This window comes from Hemiscyllium ocellatum, chromosome 10, assembly GCF_020745735.1.
Source record: "Hemiscyllium ocellatum isolate sHemOce1 chromosome 10, sHemOce1.pat.X.cur, whole genome shotgun sequence".
In the NCBI taxonomy this organism is placed as follows: domain Eukaryota; kingdom Metazoa; phylum Chordata; class Chondrichthyes; order Orectolobiformes; family Hemiscylliidae; genus Hemiscyllium; species Hemiscyllium ocellatum.
In genome coordinates, this window is record NC_083410.1 from 14,097,238 (window position 1) to 14,122,967 (window position 25,730).

A 25,730-nucleotide genomic window follows, 5' to 3' on the forward strand; every position below is an offset into this window, starting at 1 on the left:
CTCTTGCCTCCTTTTCCATCCTTCCTGTAGCATTTGTATCCTGGAACATTATGCTGCCAGTCCTGCCTATCCCTGAGCCATGTTTCTGTAATTGCTTTAATATCTCAGTCCCACATTCCTAACCATGCCCTGAGTTCATCTGCCTTCCCTGCTGGGCCCGTTGCATTGAAATAAATGCAGTTTAATGTATTAGTCCTACCTTGTCCCTGCCTGCCCTGACTGTTTGACTCACTTCTGTTCTCAACTGTACCAGTCTCAGATTGATGTCTTTCCTCACTATCTCCCTGGGTCCCACCTCCCTCCCACCTTACCAGTTTAAATCCTCCCAAGCATTTCTAGCAAATTTCTCTGCCAGTATATTAGTCCCCTTCCAATTTAGGTGCAATCCGTCCTTCTTGTACAGGTCACTTCTACCCTAAAAAAGATTCCAATGATCCAAAAATGTGAATTCTTCTCCCATACACCAGCTCGTCAGCCATGCATTCATCTGCTCTATCCTCCTATTCCTGCCTTCACTAGCTCGTAGCACCTGGAGTAATCCAGATATTACTACCCTTGAGGACCTCCTTTTTAAATTTCTGCCTAACTCTCTGTAATCTCCCTTCAGAATCTTTTCCCTTCCTATATCGTTCGGTCCAATGTGGACAATGACCTCTTGCTGGCCCCTCTCCCCCGAGAGAACATTCTGCACCCTCTCTGAGACATCCTTGATCCTAGCACCAGGGAAACAATACACCTTTCTGCTTTTTCTCTGCTGGCCACAGAAACGTCTGTCTGTACCTCGGACTACAGAATCCCCTAATACAATTGATCTCTTGGAAGCCGATGTACCCCTCGTTGCATTAGAGCCAGTCTCAATACCAGAAACTTGGCTATTCGTACTAGGTTCCTCTGAGAATCCATCACCCCCTACATTTTCCAAAACAGCATACCTGTTTGAAATGGGTATATCCACAAAAGACTCCTGCACGAGCTGCCTACCTCTCTTACCCTTCCTGGAGTTAACACATCTATGTGCCTGTATCTGAGACATCCCCCCTCCTTCCTATAACTGCCATCCATCACATACCGTTGCTGTTGCAAATTCCTCATCCCTTCTATCTGTCTCTCCAACCGATCCACTCGCTCTGATAAGATTGGGATCCAACAACATTTATGCCAGATATAATTCGCAGTAACCCTTAAACTCTCTTTAAACTCCCACATCCTGATGAAGGGCTTATGCTCGAAACGTCGAATTCTCTATTCCTGAGATGCTGCCTAACCTGCTGTGCTTTGACTAGCAACACATTTGCAGCAAACTCCCACATCTGACAAGAAGTACATATCACTGCAAAGGCCATTTTTGCTCCTTCACAATCTGCAGACCCAGAAAATAACAATCTTATTCCTCTACAAAGCACTGCACCAGGTTAAATTAATAGCTATGGCTTATATTTTATGTTTAATCAAGAGACCTATCTCCAAAAACATATAATCAAGAAAGAACCCACTGTACTCACTAATACAGCCTTTCTCTTAGATAGACTTAAAACAACAACTGATGAATTGGGGAACACTGTTTCTAAAGCGCAAACTTTTAAAGCGTATATTGGTTATAACACAATTCTGACCTTATTAGTTTAAATGGTGCTGCCAATACGCGATTTACTTATAACATAGGATTGCATCAGAATGGAATTACTGCATTATAGCAGAACCAACTGTACGATCCATGCATTCAATTTTCTTGAAGAATACAAGTCACTTTCCCATTTAGAGTTATAGAGTCATACAGCAGGAAACCGAACCTTTAGTCCAACATGTATGTGCAAACCAGACATCCCAATTTGAACGCTTCCCATTTGCCAGCATTTGGCCCATATCCCTGTAAACCCTTCCTACTCATGTATCCATCCAGATGCTTTTTAAATTTTGTGATTGTATGAGCCTCCACCACCTCTCTTGGCAGCTTGTTCCATACATGCACCACCCGCTACATACAAAAAGTTGCCCCTCAGCTCCTTTTTAGATTTTTCCATTTTAAATCTATGCTCTCTAGTTTTGGACTCCCCTACCTTGGGAAAAAGACCTTGGCTATTTACCCTATACATGCCCCTCATGAATTTATATATCTTTAATAAGGTCATTCCTCAGCTCCAATGCACCATAGAAAAAAGGCTCAGCCTATTCAGCCTCTCCCTATAACTCAAACTCTCCATTCCTGGCAACATCCCTTGTAAATTTTTTCTGTACCCTCTCAAGTTTAACAACATCTTTCCTACAAGAGGGCGACCAGAATTGTATGAAATATTCCAAAAGCTGCAAAATGGCATCTCAGTTTCTGCACTGAATGTTGACCAATGAAGGCAAGCCTGCCAAATGCTTCACCACCCTACCTACTTCACTTTCAATGAACTATGCATCTGCAAACCATGTCTCTTTGTTCAGCAATACTCCCCAAGACCCCACTATTTACTGCATTGCCTTGGTTTGCCTTTCGAAAATGCAACACCTCCCATTTATCTAAGTTCAACTCTAACTCCACTCCTCAGCCCATTGGCCCATCTAATCTAAGTCCCACGGTACTCTGAGATAATCTTCTTTACTGTACACTTCACCACCTATTTTGATGTCATCTGTAAACTTACGAATCATACCTCCTATATTCACATCCAAATCATTTATATAAATGACAAAAAGCAATGGACCCAGCACTGATCCTTGTGACACACCCTGGTCGCAGGCCTCCAGCATGACCCTGTTTCCTCCCTTCAAGCCAATTTTGTATCTAATTAGCTAGTTCCCCCTGGATCACATATGATGTCACTTTACTAACCAGCCTACCACTCCCTCAAGTTAGTGAGACACAACCTTCCACACATAAAACCATGCTGACTAACGCTAATCACTACCTGCCTTTCCAAATACATGTAAATCCTGTCCCTCAGAATCCCCTCCAAACAACTTATTCATCACTGACATAAGGCTCATTGGTCTATTTGTACCCTGGCTTTTTCTTACAGCCTTTCTTAAATAAGGGCAGCACATTAGCCAATCTTGACGATACCACCATTGTAGGCCAGATAATAAACGATGATGAGACAGAATATAGGGATGAGATAGAATGGCTGGTGGATTTGATGTAAAGATAACAAACTCTCCCTCAACATGAGCATAACAAAAGAGCTGATCACTCACTTCAGGAAGCAAGGAGGAGGGCACATCCCTATCTACATCAATGGAGCTGTGGTGGAAATGATTGAGAGCATCAAATTCCTGGGAGTGATAGTCACCAACATTCTGTCCTGGTCCACCCATGTTGATGCGAAAGTCAAGAAAGCACAAAAACATCTTTATTTCCTCAGGAGGCCATGGAAATTCAGCATGCCCATACAACTCTCATCAAATTTTAAATATGTACCATCAAAAGCCTTCTATCCAGGTATATCATGGCTTGGTACAGCAACCACTCTGCCCAAGACTGTAAGAAACAACAAAGAGTTATGAATATAGCCCAGTCCATCACGCCAGCCAACCTCCCATCCATTGACTCCATGTACATTTCTTGCTGCCTCAGAAAGCCAACATAATCAAAGACCCCTCCCACCCTGGCTATAATCTCTTTCAACCTCTTCTGCTGGGCAGAAGTTATAGAAGGTTAAATACGTGGACCGGAGATCCAAGATACCGGCGACTCAGCAAGTCTGAGTCTATAGTGCTCCTCCCATGACCTAGGCAAAGTGAGCCACTCTCCTCCACCATACTCACCAAATCAATTAAAAATAGTTTTTACTTAATGTAATTAGTGGTTCAGTACTAAATTTAAACAGTTCAGTCTCCTGTAAAAATGACTGGGGGAAAGGAGCCCGCAGTTCTCAGCAGGCAGGAGCCCCTCCCCTACCCATCCCAGCTGCAGGCAGAGGCGTCCGCAGCCACCCCGGGGGACTTACCTACAGTGGCGAGTCTAGCGGAAATAATCTCCAAACTCGATGCGAAGATCGATGCTTTCATTGAAGAGTCCTGAAGTCAATAGAAGTCATTCTTTGCCGCGCTACAAAAGCACGGCCGAGACATCGAAGAAATTGAATGCTGAGTCGGAGGAGCAGAGCTAAAGGCCGCAACCTCCGAAGCCATTGCAGAATCAGCCATGGATTCTCGAGGTCTTCGAAAAAATATTCATTTGCTAGGTCTTCCCGAACGGGAAGAAGAAGGCCAGCTTACAAGGTTCCTTGAACAGTGGCTTCCGCAGTTATTTAATCTGGAGGCTGGGTCAGGCCAGGTATGGGTGGAATGGGCCTACTGGGTTGCAATACGTGGTCCCGGCTCGAACCAGCACCCCCGCCCAGTCCTGTTCCAGCTGCAGAGCTATAAAGTTTGTGCGAAGATTTGTATCGAAGATTTTAATCAACGGAACACCCATGGGATCACCAATCTCGGGACTCATAGCAGAGGCAGTTATGCAAAGGTTAGAACAAACGGCCCTACCACAAATTCAACCCAAACTCTGGGTCAGATATGTCGATGACACGTTCGTTATCATCAAAAACACGGAAATAGAAAAAACACACCGGATCATCAACGCCACACTCACAGGAATCTGATTCACGAGAGAAGTAGAAAAGGATAGCCAACTCCCATTCCTAGACGTGATAGTACAGAGAACACCGAACGGAGAATTCACCACAAGGGTACACAGGAAAACAACACACACAGACCAAGTCCTAAACTATGAAAGTAACCACCCCAACACACACAAACGAAGCTGCATCAGGACACTATTCAAAAGAGCTACAACATACTGCAGTACACCAGAACTGCGAAAAGAGGAAGAGGAACACCTATACAAGGTATTCGCCAAAAACGGATACCCGCACAACTTTATCAACAGATGCCTAAGAGATAGACCACGGAACGAGGACATGCCACAACCAAAAGGACTAGCCACACTACCATACATCAGGAGCGTTTCAGAACTGACAGCCAGACTACTGCGACCCTTAGGACTCATAACGGCACACAAACCAACAGCCACGCTCAGACAACAACTTACTAGAAGAAAGGAGCCAATACCCAACATGAGCAAAACTAATGTAGTTTATAAAATACCATGCAAGGACTGCACAAAACACTGTATAGGACAAACAGGAAGACAGCTAACAATCCGCATACGTGAACACCAACTAGCCACGAAACGACACGACCAGCTATCCCTAGTAGCCACACACTCAGACAACAAGCAACATGAATTCGAGTGGGAAAACATTACTATCATAGGGCAAGCCAGACAGAGAACAGCCAGGGAATTCCTAGAGGCATGGCATTCATCCACAAACTCCATCAACAAACACATCGACCTGGACCCAATATACCAACCACTACAGCGGACAGCTGAAACTGACACCCGGAAGCGGCAAGGACAGACCACTATAAATACCGGAAGAAACATCAAAGAAGCGCTTCGCAGGAGGCTCCACAGCACTGATGATGTCTCCTAGCCAGGGGACGAAATGTTTGCAACTAAAACTTCCAGCTCGGCGAACAGAACCACTACTGCAGAGCTATAAGGTGAGGCAGATGCTCTTGGAAGCCTCCAGAAATCTTGGGAAAGATTCCCAAGTCATGACTTATAAAGGATCCAAGATTATGTTATTTCAGGACTTTTCCCCAACTTTGGTCTGAAAGAAGAAGGCGTTTGATGAAGCAAGAAACGTTTAAGGGATTTAAACATTCAATACTCCTTGCGCTACCCATCTATACTACGCTTCAGCCATGAAGGGTCCGTGTATAACTTCGGATCACTGGAGAAGGCCAAGGAACTTTTGGACACTCTTAGATAAATTATAAGAGTTAATTGATGTTGTTTTGCCCTGCCCCCACCCCGGTTTACCCTCCCCCTTTTATTTCCTTTCATTACCTTACTGTTTAATATTATCTCCAGGGGGGTGGGAAGAAGGGTTTATTTATTCATCCTTTACTTAGTGATTTTAGGCCAGGGGGTCTAGTTAATGTAGATGGGGGGGAAGGTGGCTACCTTATTTTATCTTTGTCCTTGGGAGCGGGGTTGTTTTCCCCTGTTATTTTTTATTAATACATTTAATTATTATTTGCTGAGGCTGTAGTTTCATAGTCATATATGTTCATATATAGTATTAACATGACCAAATATATCTCGGTGTTGGTGTTGGTGTGGGTGGGGGGGGCAGGGTGAGGGGGTGGGGGATAGGGTACTCACTGTTAGTTCTTGTTCAGTAGTTCACTTGAATTTTCTTCAACCTATCGTGGGGTGCCTGGGTCAAGGGTGGGGCACTGGTTGGGAGAGGTTATATTGGGATTTTTGGAAAATAAGTGATGCCCCCGGGAAAGTTGGGGGAAGATCTCCGTTTAAATATGTTTTATACCTTTTTTAACTATTTAGAAATAGTTTTTTTATTATACTGATCTGAATGTACTAAAGAGCTTTTATTTTTGTGAATTTTATATGCTCTATGCTCGGGATGTTTTGGATAAATACGGGTTTTGCTGTGATCTGATGTTAACACATTCCGAGCATGTATATCACTGCCCAATTTATGTGTTATCCATTGGGTTTTTTTCTCTTCAATAATGTAAGAATTTTAATCATACACTCTGGCTAGTTATAAGTTACATAAGTAGTTAGTTGAGTTTTGTCTTTTTTTTCTCTTGGTATTTCTGTTTTCTTGTTTGATAGATTTTGGTTATCATTTATTTAAGATTCAACTGTATATCAATGATTATACTTGGGTTTTTTTTAGTTTTCTTTTGTAAACTTGTAAAAAGATGTTACATTTTCAATAAAAATATCTATATATAAAAAAAAATGGACCAACAGATTCAAGGACAGCTTGTTCCCCATTGTTATTAGACTTCTAATTGGACCTTTCAAATTTAATGTTGACTTGTTCTAACATAGTAGCTCAAAGATTACATACTTGACTTTTTGAGAAACATGACTTAAGACCCACCACTAAACTAAATGACTATCAGGCAATGTTTCTATACATTGCTAAATTTTGGACAATGTTTAGGCACCACATCAAAGCCTTAGAATAACACTATCAATGCTGTATCAGAACAGTGCTATGAATTAAGAGTTCAGAGGCCATGTTAATCTCACATCTAAGATGACTGAGCCATGTCATCAGCATGCTTGATTCAATACTGCCCAGAAAGCTACTTGACTCAGATCTATGCTCCAGAGTCTGTTTACACAGGGGACAGAAAAAAGAATTCAGAAAAGATCTCAAAACTTTCATGAAGGAAAGCAGATGCTCAATCATGACCAAAATGGTGATTTATCATTTTTTAAAGAAGTATCAAGATCTGGAAGAGAATGACAGAAACCGAAAAAAAAAGGGTTGCTCATAAAGCAAACAACATACCACTGTCTCTTCTGGCCAACAACCGCTGTCCTGAATGGGGACCTACAATGCTAACATAGTATTCATAAACAAACAATCTGCAAATCCTTCGCCAACAATGACACTCCACTTTCACCTCAACTATAAGAAAGAATTGTTCTCAACACAAGGAGTCATTGGATAGTCTTAACCTGATGGATGTGTTTCCCATGGCTTGAGAATCTTGGCAGCCAAAGGGATGCCAAAAGGATCAGATCCATCAAGTAAGCAGTTTTACACAACCCTTTCCCTATGCACTCTTTATGACCACGTCATTAAGCGATACATGAGAGCCAGAGTGCTTCCTATCATCCATTGAGTTTACCTACTTTTCTCCACACAATCACAGCACCTCAATCTGATCTAATCACACCCACCTCAACGTCACATTTAGCCACCCTGGCCATCAATACCCTGATATTTTCTGTGGCAATCTTGATCAAATCATAGCTTGTGCAATGACCTGATTTCCAAAATAATTTTCAGTCACACTTCATCAATCCCAGTCCTTTCAGATGTCCTCTCTGGTCTTCCACAAAGGTCATTCCAATCCTTTTCTCTGCTCCTTGGCTCTATCCTAGCAAATTGGACCATCCTAGCTGACACATGTCTTGTTTCTTAATCTAGCTGGCTGTCAACCAGGAGTAAAAATTTAAATAAACTCTTTCCATGAAATTGGGCAGAACCTACAGGAATCTCCCACTGCTAGGGGGGGTTGCCTGATTCAAATTAGAGTTCAAACAATTTATCTTAAAACCAAGATAAACATCATAAAGAAGATCAAAACAAAAATACTCACAGGTCTTCTGAGTAGTTTTTTGAATGCTGGTAGTCTTTTTTGTGTTGAAACATAATTGTCTAAAATGATAAACAGTTTCTTGAGAATACCATTAATGGCACCATAAGTCCCTAAAAATACCATCATCATTCACAGTATTGCCGGCTTGCTGAACTAACAACAAGCACAGCTAAGTATTATAACTTAGCCCACCTGGTAAATATTCTTGTCTGACAAAAAACAGATGCATCAACTTACTCAGATTGGTTACTTCTGGAGCCTCATTAGCAATCTAAGAGATGTGTTGCCCATCGCCTTCTCTGTCCCAAATCTTAATATCAAACAACAGACAAGTTTGTGCATTGAGAAGGCAAATACCAGTTACATCAATATTTCAAAGTAGCCATGCAGAGATTTGCAGAAAAGTTTTAATAGAATGATTTCAAAACTAAGAGACTATAACCCATTAGGAAAGATGAACAAGCTGAGCTCTTTTCCCTGGAAAAGAGAGTAAGAAAGGTTAACCAGAGGCTTGAGTCAAAATATTTTCATTTCAGCAGGGGTCCAGAATGAAGGGCTAGGAATACATTCATAATGCTAGACTTGCATTCCTGATGCAGGATGTTTGAGTCAGGAAATTTCGCAATGCAGCTCACTGTAAAGGCCATATCTTTTAATTTTTCTGCATTTTGGTTGTGGACTGAAAATGGGAAAAAGGACTGCTATAAAAAAAAAGGATCGTGCAAAAGGATTACTAGATGTTGTAAAAGGAGGGTATACATCTGTTAGGGCAAGGAGTGAGAAAAGCAAGGTTACAGGCAAGTAGGCGTGAGGTGTACAAATGTAGATTTGTCCAACATCAAGATGATAAATGGTCTGTAAAAGTGAAAAGGGACCACTGAACAATCTTTCCAGACTTTCCCTCTATCCATTCTTCATACAATGCATGAAAATAGAAAGACAAGTGAATTGGGCAGAAGAAGACTGGACAATGTTAGTGCAGACTCAGTTGACAGATAAACCACATGAAACTTATGCTTTACTGTCAGATGAGGTTTCTTGAGGTTATGATGGCAAGAAAATGAGAAGGAGAATCAAAATATATTAAGGACAAAAGAGTAATAAGGTTCAGCAAGGCCTCTTATGTGTGGAACTGAGATGGGTGGGATACTAAACAAGTATTTTGCATCAGTGTGTACTGGGGAGGATTTAGAAGCTACAGAACTTGGGGAAATAAATAGCACTTTCTAAAAAGAAACCATATTACAAAGGACGTGGCATTAGACATCTTTAACACATAAAAGTGGAGAAATCCCTGGGACCTGATCAGGTGTACCCTAGAACTTTGTGGGAAGCTAGTGTTGGGATCCTTGCTGAGATATTTGTATCATCCATAGCCATGGGTGAGGTACCAGAAGACTGGAGGTTGGCTAACGTGGTGTCATTATTTAAGAAAGGTGGTGAGGAAAAGCCAAGGAACCATAGACTGCTGAACCTGACATCAGTGATTGGCAACTTGCTTGAAGGGAATCCTGAGGGGTAGGATTTACATGTATTTGGAAAGGCAAGAACTGATTAGGGATAGTCAACATGGCTTTATGTGTGGGAAATTGTGTTTCACTAACTTGATTGAGTTTTTTGAAGAAGTGACTAAGAGGATTGATGAAGGCAGAGCGGTGAATATGATCTAAATGGACTTCAGTAAGGCTTTTGACAAGGTATCACATGGTAGGCTGATTAATAAGGTTAGATCACATGGAGAAGGGCTTGGTTTTTCCCTCCAGAAAGTTCAATGAAAGCCAAGATGGTGGTAAATGAGATCGGTGAATATTATACAGAACCTCGGTTATCCAAACATCAAATATCTGAATTTCGGATTATTCAAAAAAGATCTCAAGGTCCCAAAGTTTGAGATTGGAAACTGGACTCTGTTACTACCTGCAGAAACTCTCTTTCCAAGACAGATTGCCTACCATCTCAGCAACTTCTCTCTCGCTCTGCCTCTGTCATTTATTTTCTTTCTGCTTCTGTTTTAAAATATGAAATGATTGAGATTAATTTAACAGTAGAGGATATGGTTCTCTAGCTCCTGAGATGGGTTTCCAGAAGAGGGTGGAACTGTTGTGTGTGAGGACTCAGAGATAGACAGCATTGCATCCGCTCTTTGCCTCAGCCCTGGGACCATTTGAGTGAGGCCACAGTTTCCTACCGGTGGCAGTGGAGGAAGCGCAGGGCTGGTAGCTGTTAAGGAGAGACACCCGAAGGAGAAGAAGCAAAGGAGAGGAGAGGAAAAGGTGACCTCAGAGTCTGGCTGAAAAGGTTGGAGACGATGGCATGGTGTACACCCAAAGATGGTCTTCCCACTGGCTGAATTGTCTCTGTCTGGTGCAAATGTTTAAATATTAAATTAATTCAACCTCCTGTTCATTTTAATTTGATTTAAGATATTTACCTGATTCTGATCAGTTATCTGAACAAAATACTTCCTGCCCATCTCATTTGGATAATTGAGGTTGTTCTGTATTCCGGTTTTAGTGTAAAAAGTCCAATTGTCTAGACTAATTGCGTTGGGGTAGTCGAGAAATTACCTGTGATTTATTCCTGGGGAATGATTTAACAGGAGTGAATACAGCTTTGTCAATAATCACAGAAGTCCACTTGAGGTTAAGGAGACACAACAGTGCAAGAACAGGTAGAGTACTAAGTAAGGACATAGGGCTTACACTGAAACTGAAGTTGAAGGAGCTCCAGAGAGCTAATATTATTTAAAATGGAATTCTGATGAGGATGGGGAGACATTCTCATAGACATGCAAACAAAGAATGGATGGCTGTTCATCAATTTGTGGTATCACACAGATATTGTAGGAAATATTACAAGTAGCATATGAAAATCCAGTGGCAGGGCATAAAGGAATATAGAAAATTCTAGCATTAAACAAAGCTATTTTACATGGCCAAGATTTCATAAAATTGTAGCACAGTTCTGTAAGACAAGTCATACATATCAGGTAGTAGGAAGACCTCAACATGTAATCAAACCAACACTATAGTTCAGAACAAAAAACTTTAATTCATGAAATCCATTACAAGATTTTAAATGTCCACAAGTAGTAAATCTGTAATAAAAAAATTTATTCAATAATCCAATCAAAGAGACTAAATCCTTTAAGAGTCTTTTAAAAGACAAGCACACCTCCTCCACTTCCTGCACCTCTGTCCTTGAACCCCACTCCTTCAATCACAACAAGGATAGAATGCCCCTGGCCCTCACCTTCCACCCCACCAACCTCCAGATACAACACATCTCCACCATTTCCACCACCTACAAACAGACCCCACCACCAGAGATTATTTCCCTCCCCACTCCTATCTCCCCAACTCCCTTGTTAGGTCCATTCCCCCAACAACCCTCCACTCACAGCATCTTCTCTTGCCAATGCAAGAGTGTAAAACCTGTGCTCACACCACCCCCTTCACCTCTATCCAAGGCTCCAAAGGATTCTTCCACATCTGGCAGAGATTTTTCTGCACCCCCACACGTCATTTACTGTGTCAGTTGCTCCTGAGTGATCTCTGCTACACTGGGGAGACAAGATGCCAAACTGCAGATCATTTCAGATAACATCTCTGGGACATGTGCACTAAATAACCCCACTGCCCTGTGGCCAAATACTTCAATTCCCCCTCCCACTATGCCAAGGACAGGCAATGCCTGAGTCTCCTCCACCGCCAGATTCTAGCCATCCGATGCTAGGAGGAAGAACGTCTCATCTTCCGCCTTGGGACCTTCCAAACACATGGGTTCAATGTTGATTTCACCAGTTTCCTCATCTCTCCTTGCCCCCACCTTATCCAATCCTCCAACTCGGCACTGTCCTCTTGAACTGTCCAACTTGTCCATTTTCTTCCCCACTTATCCGCTCTACCCTACACTCCGACCTATCACCATCATCCCTCACCTTCATCTACCCATTGCATTCCCAGCTACCTTCCTCCCAGCCTCACCTCTGTCCCATTTATCTCTCAGCCCCCTTGGGCCTCCCCACATTCCTGATGAAGAGCTTATGCTAGACATGTCAACTCTTCTGCTCCTCAGATGCTTCCATGACTGGCTGTGCTTTTCCAGCACCACTTTTTGACTCTGATCTCCAGCATCTGCAGTCCTCACTTTCTCCTCGTCTTTTAAAATAATCTATCAAAATACAAACTCAGCCCTCACTATTATCAGAAGCAGTTCTAAATCTTCAAAATAGGTTCAATTATAATAACAACCTTTGGGAAATGTCAACTATCATGCTCACATGATATAATGGAGCTCATACATTGTTTAAAAAACATACTTCTTTGGTTAATTTTAAAATTGAGTTTAATGGATTAAAATGGTTGCTACATTTCACATAATTCACAAGTTCACTAAAGTTTAGAAATTTCTAACAGTAACTATAAGGACAAAACCAAACAGAGCAACCCTGGCAGAATTTGTCTATTAATTGCATGGACACTTCTAATACAATGAGACAACAAGAGCATAGGTTTCACATCTCCAAATCTCCAATATCAAAGGAGACACATCTGCCTGTAGAAGCTTAATAGCCATCTATCTCCTAAAGTGAAAATAGATTTTGACCAAAGGAATAACAACTTGCCTCATCCACCTAACTAAGGGTCGTTGATCTAGGGGTATGATTCTCGCTTTGGGTCTTCTACTATGCAGACTTGCAAAAGATCCCAGGTTCAAATCCTGGCCAAGCCCGCATTTCTTAATTTGACTTGTGCAAAACTGCCCGATTAATTTTAATGAGGCAGCACAGTGATTCAGCGGTTAGCACCGCTGCCTCACACCGCCAAGGACATGGGTTCGATCCCATCCTTGGGCGACTGTCAGTGTGGAATTTGCATATTCTGTGTGGCTAAAAGTTGGCAATTGGTGTATAATGTGGGAAAATGTGAAGTTGGTCATTTAAAAGTGTGGGTCAGGATGGCCGAGTGGTCTAAGGTACTGCGTTCAGGTTGCAGCCTCCCCTAGAGGCGTGAGTTTGAATCTCACTCCTGACAGTGAGCCTTTCGTTTATGGGCGGCACAGTGGCTCAGTGGTTAGCACTGCTGCCTCACAGCACCAGGGACCCAGATTTGATTCCAGCCTTGGGTCACTGTCTGTGTGGAGTTTGCACATTCTCCCTGTGTCTGCGTGGGTTTCTTCCGGGTGCTCCGGTTTCCTCCCACAGTCCAAAGATGTGCAGGTCAGTTGAATTGGCCGTGCTAAATTGCCCATAGTGTTAGGTGCATTAGTCAAAGAGAAATGGGTTACTCCTCGGAGGGTCGGTGTGGACTTGTTGGGCCGAAGGGCCTGTTCCCACACTGTAGAGAATGGAATCTAATCTAAAAAACTCATCCAAAGACAATGTCATATAACTAAAACTACTCCAGTCTTTGAAGAGCTTTAATTGTACATTTCTGAACCTCGACTCCATCTGCTTTCAACATTGAACAGAAATTAGCAAGTATTATTTCAGGTGATCAGTGATGCCTGCTTGAAAGTTGAAACTCCCTCCAAACAGATTTCCAAAAGATCATTGCATATTCCTGGAAAGTACATTGATTCCCAATCTATAAACAAGATCCAGCTGCGCCATCTACAACTTTAAAGAAATCCTGCAGCTCCTTCCATCAACCACCTGGGCAGAAATGAATTTTTAAGTCCTGAGTGAAGAATCTTCACTGAACTCCGAAATTCAAATGTATTAATATCTACTAAATTGATTTTAATTTTATAGATGTGAGACAAGTTGCAAACATCATGCTGGGTTTGAGGTGGAAAACCCGGCAAACTTAACAGTTTACTCAAAGTAATTTTAAAATTCACTTTGCAAAAAGTGGTTTAAAAACATGCACAACAACTGATTAAAAATTGAACAACTCTGCGTGTGAACAGAATTTGATAGATATAAAAGAGCTAGGTCTGTCTATTATGCAACAGTGAAATCTACTAAAATTGCTAGATTAGATTGGAATGATTTTCTCTAAGCTACACAGATAGTCTGTCAACCAATTCACCACAGCATTTATTATTTTAACTTGCTAACTGCAGCTGATATTTTGTTTTCAGAGTTATGTAAAGACCTTCAGATTACAACACTTAATCTGAAGATAATCCTTTCAAAAGTATTGATTTAGTGCATTAATCTGTGACTCCCACACTGCAGGTGCAACAGTAAAATGGGGTCTGATTAGACTCAGCACTATTTTCAAATAGGTCAGCAGATTCACGTGTCATTCCTACAATTCACACCATGCCCCCTTTCCCATCCAAGGTAAAACAGTACCAGCCAGACAAGGGGGCACTGTTCAACCTCTGAGACATGCTTCCTACTTTTTAATGTCTCTGGAATGGTTTGAATTTGATGAAAATCCAGCCCATTTAGTGATACTTACCCTTTCATGGAGGTAGCAAGAAAGGTGGTGAGAAGGGGAAATATTTGCGCATGTTGGTCCTAGTGAGATATTTACCTATTCTCACTACTTCACCAATTACATCTGGGCGAGAGGTCTATTGGAAATTTTCTTGACCTGCCACCAATTAAGGCCTCTAAGTGGTCAATTATTGGCCACTTGAGGGCCTCAGGTTCCCAATTCCTTGATCATTGTCTTTCCTAGCATTTGATCCAAGATGTGGAGATGCCAAAGTTGGTCAGAGAAAATTGGCTAGTTTCTCATTTGGGAAACCACAATGAGCCAGATTGGCAGTGGGGGGCCTTCAATTGCTCCATTTACCTGTGATATACTGAGAAGCTAAACTTTGCTCTGCCTGTCAGCTCTTAACAAACTGACTGACATGCAACAGGTCAGGTTATCTTTGTGATTGCAGTGGCATGCTGGTTGCCAATTAAGTGCTTCATATCAACAATGGAAATTTCCCCCAAAGAATTGTTAAAGCTCAAGAAGCCATTTAGTATCACAAGTCCCAAAACTGTCCTGCTATCTTGTAAGTTTTTTTTCACTTAAGTGCCCCTTTAATATCCTTGGAAATCATTGATCAACTCCTTTCACCACTCAGTTCCAGTACACTCATTGCATAAAGGTTTCTTCCTCATTATTTTTCCTAATGCCTTGCTCAAAACCTCAAATCCTTGTCCCCTAATCCTTTTACTATCAGTTAATGGGAACTGTTTAACTTTGTCTAACATTTCTAATCCTGTCAGAGTCTTACAGATGTCTATCACGTATCCTTTCAATCTCATCCTCCAACAAGAACAAGCCCTGCTTCTCTGACTGAAACTTGTAGTTAAAATACTTGGAATCTTTCTGGTAAATCTCCTCTGCACCTTAACAGGTGTAGAAAATAGAGGCTGAATATAACTTTCCTCTGTTTGCATGTAATGCTTCCATTTGTGAAGGACAAGATCCCATATATTTTGCGAATAACTCTCTCATAGCCACTTTCAAAATTCTACGCACATGAACTCCTAGGTACTTCTTTAGAACCATATCATGAAGTCAGTATTGCTTCTCCCATACTTTCTCACAAACTATAAGATCATAACTAATAAATTTTTATTAAGGAAAAACTTCTGTAACCAGAGAATCATTGGAAGATGGCACTCTCTATCATATGTAGTACTTTAGGCAATTAACATACATATACTTAAAGGATATTGAGATAAACTACTTTATTTTTTGGAGCACAAAGAAATTTGGGAACTAAGTGTCTCTTAAAAGGTCATAAATTTGCTGTAAAGATTAACTTCATGCACAGAAGAAATAAAGTAGACTTTATTATTTGTGGTTCACAAGTTTCACTAGGTAGTGAGTGTTTTCCTTTACCTCAAAGCAAGAAAATGGTTAACCTATTTCTTAACATTACTAACTTAATAACTAAAGAAATAAACAAACAAATAAAGTTAGATAGACTTGGCAGGGAAGGTGGTGTGCTAAAAGAGCATCATGTGAGAATTTGTGGAGAGTGCTGCAGTCTGGAACAACCATAGCTAAGTATTTGTGGCTTAAGAAACCCTGACTCAGAATTGTTAAGCTGGAGTCTGAATAATTAAGATTATGGAGAATAAGGGACGGGGAGAGCTAGCTGGACTGTTTGTTCCAGAAGACATACACCCTTGGGTAAAGTAGAACTTTTAGAGTTAGTCACTGTTGAGGGTGAAAGGACGCAACTAAGATTAAGGAAACATTGGGGGTCCTGTACAAAGAGATGAAAAGGCTTGGCACTTAGTTTTACCTGCAGTAAATTGCCTCCTGTTGCTTTATGGATGAGATCAAACACTGTAGGGTGGATGGGCAAACTGACAATCGCACCATGGTAGAGAAGGCATGCAACCAGAAGGAGTGAAAAGGAATGTGACAATGATGGGGATAGTTTTGCCAAAGAGATAGGTACTGTTCTCTGGACCCAACCGTAAACGAATGCACCTGGAGTACCGTGTACAATTTTGGTCCCTTATTTAAGGAGGGATATAGTTGCATTGAAAACAGCTCAGAAAAGGTTCATTAGATTGATTCCAGAGATGAGGGGTTTGTCTAATAAAGAGAGATTCAGCAGTTTAATATGTAGATGAGCGTAGGACAGTTGACGTGGTGTACATGAACTTCAGGAAAATCTTTGATGAGGTTCCACATGGTAAGCTGTTGGAGAAACTGCAGAGGCATGGGATTGAGGGTGATTTAGCAGTTTGGATTAGAAACTGGCTTTCTGGAAGAAGGCAGTGAGTTGTGGTTGATGGAAAATATTCAGCCTGGAGTCCAGTTACTAATGGTGTGCCACAAGGACCTGTTTTGGGTCCACTGCTGTTTTACATGTAGGTGGATGGGTTAGTAAGTTTGCAGATGACATTAAAGTTGGTGGAGTAGTGGACAGGGTGGAAGAATGTTACAGGTTGCAGGGGGACTTGGATAAACTGCAGAATTGGGCTGAGAGGTGGCAAATGGAGTTCAATACAGCTAAATGTGAGGTGATACACTTTGGGAAGAATAACAGGAAGGCAGAATACTGGGTCAATATAAATATTCTTGGTAGTGTGGATGTTCAGAGGGATCTTGGAATCCATATACATAGATCCCTGAAAGTTGCCACCCAGGTTGATAGTGCTGTTAAGAAGGCATACGGTGTGTTAGGTTTTATTAGTAGAGGCAATGAGTTCTGGAGCCGTAATGTCATGTCACTATACAAAATGTTCGTGCAGCCGCACTTGAAATATTGTGTACAGTTTTGGTCGCCCCATTACAGGAAGGATGTGGAAGCATTGGAGGAGATTTACCAGGATGTTGCCTGGTCTGGAGGAAAGTTCTTATAAGGAAAGGCTGAGAGACTCGGGTCTGTTCTCAATGGAAAGAAGGTGACTAAGAGGGAATTTGATAGAGACATACAAGATGATCAGAGGATTAGATAGGGTAGACAGTGAAAGGCAGCATCCAAGGATAAGGAAAATCGATGTTTCGGGCAGAAGCCCTTCATCAGGAATGAGGCTAGGTATGTGGGGTGGAGAGATAAATGGGAGGGGATGTGGCTGAGGGGAAGGTAGCTGAGAGTTCAATAGGTGGATGGAGGTGGGGGTGAAGGTGAACGGTCAGAGAGGAGGGTGGAGTGGAAATATCATTTATTGTATCCATTGCTCCTGATGCGGTCTCCTTTACAATGGGGAGACTGGATGCCTTCTCACAGAGCGCTTTTGGGCACATCTCCGGTACACCCGCACCAATCAACCCCATCACCCCATAGCCTAACATTCCACCTCCCCCTCCCACTCTGCTGAGGACATGCAGATCCTGGGCCTCTTTCATCGACACTCCCTTACCAACCGACACCTGGAGGAAGAACACCTCATCTTCCGCCTTGGAACACTTCAACCCCAGGGCATCAATACAGACTTCACCATATTCCTCATTTCCCTTCTCCCCACCTTACCCCAGTTCCAACCTTCCAACTCAGCACTGTCCTCATGACCTGTCCTGCCTGCCAATCTTCCTTCCCCCCTATACACTCCACACTCCTCTCTGACCTATTAACTTTATCCCCACCTCCATCCACCTATTGCACTCTTAGCTACCTTCTCCCCAGCCCCTCCCATTTATCTCTCCATCCCAGAGGCTCCCAGCCTCATTCCTGATGAAGGGCTCCTGCCCAAAACAACGATTTTCCTACTCCTCGGATGTTGCCTGACTTGCTGTGCTTTTCCAGCACCATTCTAATCTTGACTCCCCATGACCTTTGTAGAGAATTGCCCAGCTCTCCCAGTAATATATTACTAAATCTCTGAGGAGAAGAGTACCAGGTCACCGAGGAAGCATCTGCAAGATTGCTTCCTGCAACCCTTACCATTCCAGATGCTGAAAATTAGGCATGGATTGTTGGTACACAATCTGGTGAGTACCTCACTGCAACAGTTCCGCAGCTAGCCAAGGAAAGAATATCTAAGTTTTCTGGCACTCAAAGGACTACCGGAGACCAGACACCTGCTCAATCACAGGCAGGAGATAGTCGTGTGGTATTGGTAATCAGGGACTTCACCCAAATGCATGAGGCAGAGCTGCAGCAGCAGACAGACATATGGGACATAATGGCCCTCGTTGTTCGGAAGCTGCATTCATGTAGAAAGTCATGTAACCATCTGGCTGCCTTCATGGAAGGTTGCCGTAGAGTATCCGGCTCAAGAAGGGGGCAGTTCTAGACTAGAAATGAGCCAAACATGTGGAAGGCGTATCAATAAGAGAGCATTTTGGAGATAGTGACCATAACTCAGTTAGATATAAGTAAGTAATGAATGGAAAAGAATGAGCATGACTGGGAATAAAAGCACTAAACTGGGGAAAGCTAATTTTACTAAGATATGATTTGGCCTAAGTGGACTGGGAGCAAATAAAACTGTCAGACCAGTGAGAGGCATTCGAAGAGGAAATAGTGAGAGTACAAGCAAATTTATTTCAATAAAGACAAAGGGCAAGACCATTTCTAGAGAACCCTAGATGTCAAGGGACATGAAGAATAAGCTGAAAATGTGTTGCTGGTTAAAGCACAGCAGGTTAGGCAGCATCCAAGGAACAGGAAATTCGACGTTTCGGGCATAAGCCCTTCATCAGGAATTCCTGATGAAGGGCTTATGCCCGAAACGTCGAATTTCCTGTTCCTTGGATGCTGCTTAACCTGCTGTGCTTTAACCAGCAACACATTTTCAGCTGTGATCTCCAGAATCTGCAGACCTCATTTTTTACATGAAGAATAAGAATAAGAAAAAAAAGGGAAACTTAACGGCAGATACTGAAGGATCAATATGGCAAAGTCCCTTGAAGATTATAAGAAATGCTAATGCGAGTGAACTTATAAAGGAAATTAAGAAAGTTAAGTGTACATGGGAAATAATGGGCAGGTAGAATAAAGGAAACCCAAAGGAGTTTTTAAAAATATTTAAACAAGACAATAACTAGGGAAAGAGTAGGATGCTGGAGATCTGAAACAAATTAAAACAGAAATTGCTGGAGAAGAGTCAAAAAGGCTTCATGAAAGGGAAGCCTTGTCTACTTTATTCTTATGATCTGATCATTGAGTGCATCTAAGACAGAGATAGATGTGTTCTGGAATATTTTTTTTAAACCCTCATTCATGGGATGAGGGCGTCACTGGCTAGACCAGCATTTATTGACCAATTCTACTTGCCCAGAGGGCAGTTAAGAATCAACAACATTGCTGTGGATCTAGAGTGACATGTAGGGCAGACCAGGTGAGAATAGCAGATTTCCTTCCATGAAAGGCATGAGTGAACCAGATGGGGTTTTTAAAAATTGAATTCAAGATATAACCAGACATTTTTTCATTGACTTCAAATTCTATCATTTGCCATGTTCCAGAACATTAGCTGAGTTTATGGGTCAATAGTCCAGCGATAATACCATTCAGGCATTCCCTACCCAATTGGTAAGGGAATCAAGGTTTATGGGGAGAAGGCAAGAGAATGGGCTTGAGAAATATATCAGGTAGGTAAAAACAATGACCGCAGATGCTGGAAACCAGATTCTGGATTAGTGGTGCTGGAAGAGCACAGCAGTTCAGGCAGCATCCGAGGAGCAGTAAAATCAACGTTTCGGGCAAAAGCCCTTCATCAGGAATAAAGCCAGAGCCTGAAGGGTGGAGAGATAAGCTAGAGGAGGGTGGGGGTGAGGAGAAAGTAGCATAGAGTACAATAGGTGAGTGGGGGAGGGGATGAAGGTGATAGGTCAGGGAGGAGGGTGGAGTGAATAGGTGGAAAAGAAGATAGGCAGGTAGGACAAGTCATGGGGAGAGCACTGAGCTGGAAGTTTGGAACTAGGGTGAGGTGGGGGAAGGGGAAGTGAGGAAACTGTTGAAGTCCACATTGGTGCCCTGGGGTTGAAGTGTTCCGAGGCAGAAGATGAGGCGTTCTTCCTCCAGGTGTCTGGTGGTGAGTGAGCAGCGATGAAGGAGGCCCAGGACCTCCATGTCCTCGGCAGAGTGGGAAGGGGAGTTGAAATGTTGGGCCACAGGGCGGTGTGGTTGATTGGTGCGGGTGTCCCGGAAATGTTCCCTAAAGCGTGAGACTGGAAGTCTCCTAGCAGAGCTAGGACATAGAGCAGAGTTCCCACTCTGCCCAGGACATGGAGGCCCTGGGCCTCCTTCACCTCCGCTCACGCACCACCAGACACCTGGAGGAAGAATGCTCATCTTCCACCTCGGAACACTTCAACCCCAGGGCATCAATGTGGACTTCAACAGTTTCCTCATTTTCCCTTCCCCCACCTCACGCTAGTTCCAAACTTCCAGCTCGGCACTGTTCCCATGACTTGTCCTACCTGCCTATCTTCTTTTCCACCTATCCACTCCACCGTCCTCCTTGACCTATCACCTTCATCCCCTCTCCCACTCACCTATTGTACTCTATACTTTCTCCCTATCCCCACCCTCCTCTAGCTTATCTCTCTACCCTTCAGGCTCTCTGCCTTTATTCCTGATGAAGGGCTTTTGCTCGAAACATCGATTTTACTGCTCAATGCTGCCTGAGCTGCTGTGCTCTTCCAGCACCACTAATTGAGAATTTTATCAGCCAAGATCAAATAGCAGAGCAGATGTTTTTTCCTAGATTAGAGTACCTACATGCCCTTTGGCCCAATAAATCCATACTGACCCTCTGAAGGGCAACCCACCCAAACCCATTTCCCTTCGACTAATGCAGCTCATACTGTGGGCGATTTAGCATGGCCTGTGGGAGGAAACTGGAGCACCCAGAGAAAACCCACACAGACCTGAGGCTGGAATTGAACCTGGGACCTTTAGTGCGGTGAGGCAGCAGTGCTAACCACTGAGCCGTTGTGCCACTTGATAGGCTGTATGGCCTACTTATGCTCCTATGTCATATGGTCTTATGAGTAACCAAGGAGGTATTCTCTGGTTGGACCTAGAAGATGTGTGCATCATCTTCAATTAATATTTTGCATGGGCTTTCACAAAGGAAAAAAAACGAGGCAGGATTGGACATTAGTATGGAGGACTTTGAAATATTAAATAAAATTAAGAGATAGGAGTACTAGAGATTTTAGCCTGAAAATCTGCAAGCCTTGATGAGATGTATCTAAAGCTGATGAGATATCCCAGACAGCTGAAGTTTGCAAGGGAGGACTTGAGGGTAGCTAACGTTAAAAAAGTGACAGACTGGAAAATTACAGGTCACTAACCTAACCTTGCTGGTGGGGAAGTTGTGAGAAACAATTCTGAGGGACAGAATATATCTGCATTTGGAGAGATGCAGATTAATCAGGCATGGATTTCTGAAGCAACATAATTTTGACAAATTTAATCAAATTATTTTAGGAGGTAAATAGGACTGTTGATGAGGATAATGCATCTTATGTGGTCCACAAGGGCTTTAGCATGGTTTTGATAAGGTCTCTTAAAGCAGACTGATCAAGAAAGTTAAGGCCCAAGGAATCCAAGTCAAAGTGGCATCTTTGATTCAAAATTAGCTGACAGGTAGGAGGCAAAGAGGAATGCTTTGGTGATTGGAAATGACTTTCTGGTGGTGTTCCACTGTGTTCCATGTTAGAGTCCTTCCTGTTTCTGGTGGAGATTAATAGTTTGGATTTATACAGAGGGAGTATAATTAAGAAGTTAATGGATTACATGAACATTGACAGGGTAGTATATAGTGAGGAGATAGCTGTAAAAGCCATGAGGATTTCAACAAACTTGTCAGTTGAGCAGAACAGTGGCAAAGGGAATTCAATCTGGAAAGTGTGAGGTTATGCACTTAGAATGGGCTAAAAGGCAAGGATTATACGATGTATGGTAAAGAGCCTGGAAAGTACTAAAGGTCAGAAGGACCTTGATGTGCATATCCACAGATCCCTTAAGTTTGCAGGGCAGATAGATAAGGTGGTCAAGAAGTCACATGGGATACTTGCCTTTATTAACTGAGGCACAGAATACAAGACAGGGAGGTTATGCTGAAACTGTGTAAAACACTGGTGAGGCCACAACTGGAGTACTGTGTTATGGTCACATTTTAGGTTAGTTTGTTGTCCTTGAAGCAATGAAGGTTAACGGGGATGTTTTTGATCGGCAGAGGGGCTAAAGGGCCTTTTTCTGTGTTGCAGACTTCCAATATACTAGCTGTGTAAGATTAAGGACCAGTAGTCAAAGAGATATTCAGGTAAATGAATCAAAGATATTTCTTCTTGTATGTCAAGAGAATTTCAAACTTTAATTTCTTTGTGACATTTTTTGCCTTGCTTATCTTTGACAAATTTTACCTACTTACAATGGGCATTGTTGTGTGCCAGCATTATTATGATGAAAAACTGAAACAAGAAAAACACACTAGATTCAGCCATAAACAGGAGTAGCAGCTATGGAAATAATGGGAATTTCTAGAATGGGAACAGTGCAGTCCCAGATGAGGTCAGCCAACACAAGTAGCTTTTTAAACACTACTTCAATGACTTTGGGAGATCAATTAAATGTAACTTTACTGATGATTGGACAGAATTTACATGCTTCACACCATGAACACAACTGTCCAAATTATATCCTGAGTTGCATATTTTCAGCTGGCTTCTACCAGTTTCTGGTGGGACTTCAACTAATTGAAATTAATGGTGAAACATGGTAACAAACAGTAAGAATGCAGAAGCAATTTTAACTACCCAGCCCACCGAATGTTAAATATACCCCTTTTGTACGTAGCCAACGGAAGTAGAGCTGACTGCAATTAAACGTTTGTAAAAGGTGATATTCTCTTCAGAAAATATAAGTCAAAATAAGTACAGTTGATAAATTATTACATACCTTGGTTCTTGTATAAAAATGTGCAGTTATTTGATAGCTATAGTTAGTCATCCAATTAAGCAGATTCTTATTGTAATCTATTATCTCTATTTGTAATCCGCTTTCCTGCTTGTATATAATTTCAGCCCAAAAAAGCAGCGATTCTCCCATATCTAGATAGTATATTGGGTACTCCAAGTTGTGCTTGAATTGCTGGAATGGACATTTTGGCTTGCTTTGCATTGATAAAGAACTATAAATTTCAGTCTCCAGAGGGTATTCATATTCTTGGATTACAGAATTGACTAATTTAATCACAAAAATCTGACTTAGGAGGTTGGAGTAAAGGATTATATTTGAATTATGCCGTTCCCATACGTGTAGTCTCACCAGTGTGTTTATGCCAACTGTACCAAAAAGTATTAAATTGTTGACCATCTTGATGACAATATGCAATTTATGATCTGCAACAATTGAAAAAAAATAGAACATTGAATAAATTGAAATTAACTGTCTTCATCACAAAGCATGGCAAACTTTAACTTCCCATCTTCAGTAATGAAAAGTGTCTATGCAAACTTGTTAAGGAATGATGCTATGTCTAATCAATGGAAGTACTGCCATCAGTCACACTGTACTCTTGCAGTGAGATTTTTTATACAGATAGTTTCCGTTGTAAATGTGCATTTGGAATGTACAATGGAAATAAAGTAGCAAAATAAATAAGAGACAAGTAATAGAAATATATTGTCAAAAATAACAAAAAATAAGGCATAAAGCGAAAGTGGGCTAAGTTGGATGACAGATTGGAAAGGGACAGCAAAAGCTAAAGTTGCAAAATGGGTCAATGGGATAGGTGAGTGACAGTGAGGGTGAATATCTCACGGAACGAAGATGAGGAGGCAAATATGAATTGGCAAAAGGAAAAATTTGTTGCAGGTGGATATGAAGAATTAATGAATGTGGCATAATGAACACTAAGAGAAAACCATTTTATTGAATCCCTAACTGTTGTCTTAAAAGTTTGCTCATGATATTTAAATTGACTAAACATGTTAGGATGTCTATTGGCATGCTGGCTCTGGGCCAGAGGCTTTGGGTTCAAGTCCTGCTCTGGAAGTTGATGGCCAAGGAAGGAGGGCTCAAAGCATGGCCAAACAGTTGAAGATTAATTTCCAACAATTGTTAGTAGCAGATGGCAAGAGTGGAAGGAATTCCTGCTCAGTTAAGTAATGGGAAAAAATTGGATTCTTTATCATTGTTATCAATATTTTCAGGCTTCGATTTGCATGTAAAACTGTATATTCCACAACAGTTTAGATTCCTTAAGGAGCTGGCTGATTCACATGACTGGGTCAGATCGCTACTAATAGCACAGGGTGCCACAGGAGATTTTGGATTTGCCTCCTTACACTACCGGAAATAGAAGTCATGGCTTCATTGTTTGGTCAGAGAACCCAAGAATAAGCAATTTGAAATGTTGGAAAAATGTTGGATTTCAAGAATCCAGCAAATTAGCAGATTACAGATGCTCTAGGGAGAGGCAAGATGTTGGTTAAGAATCTGAAAAGGCAGACCAAGCTCATTTGAAGTAGGTTGATAAACTGATCACCAAAGACAGTAGTTGGATATTTAAAGGATGAGGAGCTACATTCTCCCCAAGTCACCAGCTAGTCATAAGTTCCTCATTTGAAGTTTAAGTGTGCAAAGGGGGGAAGTTGAGGAATTGGTCAGGTCTTGCAATAGGGCAATTATATTATTTACCATGTAAAATGTGTTTATTCCATGACACAATAAGAACTAGGTAATTACAATAAAACAAAATAAGCTGAGCTTTCTGTGACTGGATGAAGGGGATAGCACGGGGGTAAATAAAAATACAGCAAATGCAGATGAAATAAAAACAGGAAACAATGCAAATACTCAGCAGTTTAGGCAGCATGAAGAGAAATCATATTAATATTTTGGGTTGATGATCACCTTTTTATATAAGGACTAGGATTATTCATCTCAATTAATAATTAATAATGCAAAGTTTGACAAAAAAAACTGTGACCAAATTAAGGCAACAGATGGTTCAGCCAGATATTGTGTGCACTCAAACAAAAGATTTTTAATATGTATCACGTTATATTTAGAGATAACTTTATAAACGCTGTTTAAAAAAAATTGACTCTCAGTACACACTGTGATTTGCCAGGAAGATAAAAATAAAACGGGAGGCCAACGTATCCAATTCAGAGCTATAAGTTTACCTCAGTGTGTCAGGGTTGCAA

General features: G+C 41.7%; 1 protein-coding gene across 1 annotated transcript in view; it reads right to left on the bottom strand.

Annotated features, from left to right (window-relative positions):
* LOC132819282 (cation channel sperm-associated auxiliary subunit epsilon-like) overlaps positions 1 to 25,730 on the bottom strand; it is a 99,918-nt gene that overhangs the window by 57,160 nt on the left and 17,028 nt on the right. The window contains exon 4 of the mRNA XM_060830708.1: positions 23,476 to 23,918. Coding sequence (XP_060686691.1) covers positions 23,476 to 23,918 — 443 coding nt within the window. The remainder of the gene's footprint in view (positions 1 to 23,475; positions 23,919 to 25,730) is intronic.